Source organism: Lepidothrix coronata, unplaced genomic scaffold (assembly GCF_001604755.1).
Source record: "Lepidothrix coronata isolate B3197 unplaced genomic scaffold, Lepidothrix_coronata-1.0 Scaffold177, whole genome shotgun sequence".
NCBI classification, from domain to species: domain Eukaryota; kingdom Metazoa; phylum Chordata; class Aves; order Passeriformes; family Pipridae; genus Lepidothrix; species Lepidothrix coronata.
This window is the reverse complement of record NW_016690357.1, coordinates 1,165,185-1,169,776: the sequence shown is the minus strand read 5'-3', so window position 1 is coordinate 1,169,776 and position 4,592 is coordinate 1,165,185. Positions and strand designations below refer to the sequence as shown.

The window sequence follows — 4,592 nt, the reverse complement described above, 5'->3', positions numbered from 1 at the left end:
TTCAGCTATATAAGAGACTTTTCAAATTATGCAAGATCTATCATTTCAGAAAGGAGTCACTGCAGCTAGTATTTCTTCTGTGAATATACAGACATACCATTGATCTTAAGTTTTCAATTGCATACCTTCAATTTCTAACACCGTGACATTTATGAACCTCACCACATTTATATGACTTGGGTTTTCAACAGAAATACTGATTCTAATAACAGCAAAACTATGTGCACAGAGGTCAATAAGAATGTACCACTGCAGTACAAGAAGTCAGACACCTTCTCTCTGCAGGCTTGTTTTGAATTGTTTATTGAGGTTTAAGAAGTCATCCACATTTCTATAAATATAGACATTACTTGAGTAAGTGACTTACAATGTCACCAGTGCAGGTACATATATAACCACCATACAAAAGCTCCACTGGAAGCTACTTCAGTTTATTCAAAAAGGACCAAGATGTCATTAAAAAAACAAACAGCTGTCACTTTCAGTTATTGAAAACACTAAAGTGCATTTTTGGTTACCTCCTGGTCAAACAGCTGCTGGTTAAAAAGTTTGATTTTTTTTTTTTAAACATAGCTAAATTACATCGATTGACATTCAGATTTGTAGCTGTCATCCTCCTGATACATGGCAGCAGGTAAGAAAAATGTATTACTTTGCTGGTCGAGAGGAGGAACTAGATTTTGCTATTTTTTTTATTTTTTCTTTAATCTGGTATTTCCAACAAAAGTTTAAAGATAATCTAACATTCTGATGAATTTTTACAGCACCACTAAAGTTAGTCTTAAAAATCCAGGCTCTGCTTTAGCCCTTTCAATTGCTAACCAAGTATCTAGAGAGTCACTTGAAGCTCTGTACCAGTAAGAAAAACTACCCTCCCTTTTCCGTCAAGCATTATCCTGCCCAGTTAACACTGTTTGCACACTCTGTAAACAAGAACAGCTTAAAGCATAATTAAAGCAGAACACAGGCCCATCTTGAAAATCTTCTTCCCCCTTTCCCTCCCCTCCCCACCCCCGCCCCCGGTAGTGTCTAATGTTCGAGTGTATAAAGCATTATTACATTCCTAACCACAAAATACTGTAAGAGTCACAATAAAAAAAAGCATACGTTGAAAGTGACGCAGCAATACCACTTTAATAAAATGGGGTATTTTGGGAAGATACAAGATGTGGTCTGCTAATTTTACCTCCATCCTTACTTCGTTATGTTATATTACCAGGAAGTCACCAGTAGAGCAAAGAATGCCGCACTGGTTAGAACCACAGCAGTCAGAACTGTTCTCTATAGCTTCTTTACTGCAATTCGTTGACTTTTACTTTCATACTAGGAGGACATAATACTCACCATTCAGAAATAAATTACTAATTTTGAGTAACAGTTTAAACCTGATTAGCACTGTATAATGATGAATGGCTACTTCTAAAAAATAAAAACCTTACATACCAAAAACATGCTATATGTTGGGAAACCACTTTTTCATGCTCCAGTGTGTTGTTTACATTTTTCACTTGTCAAAGTCTTTCTTTTATGAGCTGAAGAATCCATAGCACTTAAAATTTCAAGTATTTGAACTGAACATGATTCAATTTCAAAAAGTGCCAAATTAAAAAAACCCTAAACCTACACATGTGGCCAAGCTTCCATGGAAATCCCCAAACAAGGTAAAAAAACAGCCTCAACGGAATTATGGGTTACTAGCTTTATACATGTTTTTAAAGCTGTATAATGTTCACCTAAGCACTCCACTTACGAGCATTAGAAGTTTAAAAATACAAACACCTTGAACGCAAACTGCTTGCAGAGGGCACCCTCAAACGTATGAGTACAACACTAAGCAGAAAACCCTCGTTTTATTTGGCTATTTAGACATCCATTTCCTGATAGCATTACATCATCTATTAGGGCTTCTGAAATAATACAGAGCCATAAAACTCAGAAGAGACTAGTTAAAAAAAAAAAAAAGTTCCACAACTGCACAGCCTTCCTTCACACAGCAAGGTTGTGCAACTGATTGTTTAACGTAACTAAGTTTAACGGCATCCAAACAGGCAGGCCTGGCTTTGGAAGCTGTCTTAAGTCAAATTTTGACCATGTAACTACTCTAAAACAGAAAGGTCAAAATAGAACTCATCTCTTCTTTTTCTGCTGCCTCAACATTTTCCTTCGCTTAATTATCATATCATATAGTTTTTCCAGTCCCTCTTTGAGTCCGTCTCCAATGATTGCACAGGTAGGTTGCAAATGCCAGGGTGTTGAAGAACTCAGCTCACTCATTGCCAACATCTTCTCGATTTCAGAAAGGGAGAGAGAGTTCCTCAAGTCCTGCTTGTTAGCAATGATAAGGACAGGCACTCCTTGATTCTCAGATATCCTAGTAATCTTATGAAGTTCTGTTTTGGCCTCCTCCATCCTCTCAACGTCGACGGAGTCCACCACAAACACGATGCCATCGGTGCACCTTGTGTACGACTTCCACAGCGGCCTCAGCTTCTCCTGGCCGCCCACATCCCAGAAGTGGAAAGTGACCGTCTTCGAGTTGCCCAGCGTCACTTTGATTTTCTCAGTATTAAATCCTTTAGTGGGGACAGTGTTCACGAACTCATTGAACTGCAGTCTGTAGAGCACCGTCGTCTTCCCAGCGCAGTCCAGCCCCAGGATGACGATGTGAAAGCTCTGAAAGGAAGGCAGGCTGGAGAGGATCGGCGTCTGGTCCGAGAGTCCATTCCCCATTGCCGGCAGGGAAGGTGACAGCAGGCTGCCACCAACAGAGGCGGCTCCCGCGGCTGCGCTCGGATCCTGACAACGACACGAACGTCGTTAGACCCCGCTCCGCCTGCGCCGAGCGGCCGCACCGCGCCGGCCACAGCGCCGCCGCCCCGACTGCGGGCGCGGCCGCAGGCAGCAGCGCAACGCGGAACGGCACAGGACACACGTCCCTCCCGCCCGGCCCGGCCTGGTCCGGCCCGGCACCCCCGCCCGGGCAGCCCCCCCGCCCCGCTCGTACCGCTGGTGCCTCAGCGCCGGGAGGCGCGCGCTGCCCGCGCCCCCATGCCCGCGCGCCGCTCCACTGCACGCGCCGCCGCCTGTGCTTGTGCTTGCGCTGCCGTTGCCGCCGCCGCCGCCGCCGCTGCTGCTGCTGCTGCTGCCGTTGCCGCCGCCGCCCGCGCGACTCTCCCCTGCATCTGGCGGCGCGGGCCCCTCCCAGCGCGCGGCTAGGCTCGCGCGCCCCGCCCCGCGGGCTCCCATTGGTCCTGCTGAGCTCTGGGGCGGGGAGGAAGGCGCGCTCCGCCTCGCCCATTGGCTGGCGGCGCCGGCCACTCACCGTACAGCCCGGGCCGTACCGCCCTCAGCCCGACTACCCGAGGCCAAGCGCGGCCGGGGAAGGGGACCGCTGCCCGCCCACGCCCTGCTTTGAGCGCCCTCGCTCACTCCCTCTGCCCTCCCTCGGGGAATGCCGCGGCGGCCGCGCCCTCCGCCCACGGCAGCCTCTCACCCCCCGCGGCGGGCGGTGGCGCCCCTCCGCCAGCCTTAGCGCCCCGCCCCTCCACCCGAAGCGCGTGCGCTCATTGGCTGTGGATGCTGTCACTCCGACTCTCTCCCACCAGCCCAGGAGGCGGACCGGCGGTGTTCCTCCTCTCCGCCCGGAGCGCGTTCGCTCATTGGCTGTTGGAGCTGTCACTCCGCCTCGCCCCGCCGGCCCGAGGGCGGCTCGGCGGCGCCTCCCCGCGCACCTGCAGCACGGCTGGGGCCGGCCGCGCCCTGCGCCGCTGAGGCACCGTACGGTGCGCAGTCGGCGCGGTGCTCTGCAGTTTTTGCTTGAATATGAGTGCGCCAGGGCCTGAGGTCCGGCTCTCTGCGCTCACTGCACGTACTGTGCCTGCCTTTCGCCTGTCTCTGCGAAACGGGAGACACAGACGGGAGGAGCCGGGAATAACTGAATGGATGAGGCGGTCCTGATGGACGCCTGGCACGCAGAGATGGCAGCAGTGCTCGGGTTGGAGTGAACACTCACAGCACCTAGCTTATTTACAAGGAAGGTTTCCCATAGCACAGGGATATTTTAAGTAATTCTTCATTTTAATATTGCAGCCTGATTTGAGCAGTGAAGCTTTTCCCAGAACTAATTACTAATGTCTGATAATACATTTACTGTTTCCAGGACATACAGGTTTTAGAGGAGGCCTGGGGAGTATTTTGTCTCAGCTACTTTTGCTATCTTGCCATCGTTCTGTTCCTTCCCACAGCTTTTTTCCCTTGCAGCCTTTGCCACTGTAACTTCTGTACAGCTGTGGCAATGTAGATGGTTACTCCTGCTTATGTTGGACGTACACCAGCTCAGTGTAAAAGAAGGATCAGACACACTGGCTTCAGAGCAGAGCATACTACAGAAGTCTTCATCTTTAGATAAAAATTTAATCAGTATTTTTGATAAAAGCATATGTTTAACTGCTAACTAGTACTAGTGCGCTAATCTACCAATCCAAGTTTCTCTACTTTGTACTGCAATCATAGAATCAGAGAATACTTTGGGTTGGAAGGGGCCTTCAAGATCATCTAGTTCAACCCCCCCTGCTGTGGGCAGGGACACCTTC

At 49.2% G+C, this 4,592-nt stretch overlaps 1 protein-coding gene across 1 annotated transcript; it reads right to left on the bottom strand.

Moving 5' to 3' along the window:
• Positions 1 to 558: 558 nt before the first annotated feature.
• ARL4A (ADP ribosylation factor like GTPase 4A) lies at positions 559 to 3,052 on the bottom strand. Its single transcript, XM_017830366.1, has 2 exons — positions 3,005 to 3,052; positions 559 to 2,796 (listed from the first exon to the last, which is right to left on the bottom strand). The coding sequence occupies exon 2, from the start codon at positions 2,728 to 2,730 to the stop codon at positions 2,128 to 2,130; it is 603 nt and encodes a 200-aa protein (XP_017685855.1). The 5' UTR covers positions 2,731 to 2,796; positions 3,005 to 3,052; the 3' UTR covers positions 559 to 2,127.
• Between the last annotated feature and the right edge of the window lie 1,540 nt (positions 3,053 to 4,592).

Excerpts from the sequence above, each read along its gene's own strand:
- ARL4A (XM_017830366.1), bottom strand. The coding sequence starts at position 2,730 with ATGGGGAATGGACTCTCGGACCAGACGCCGATCCTCTCCAGCCTGCCT.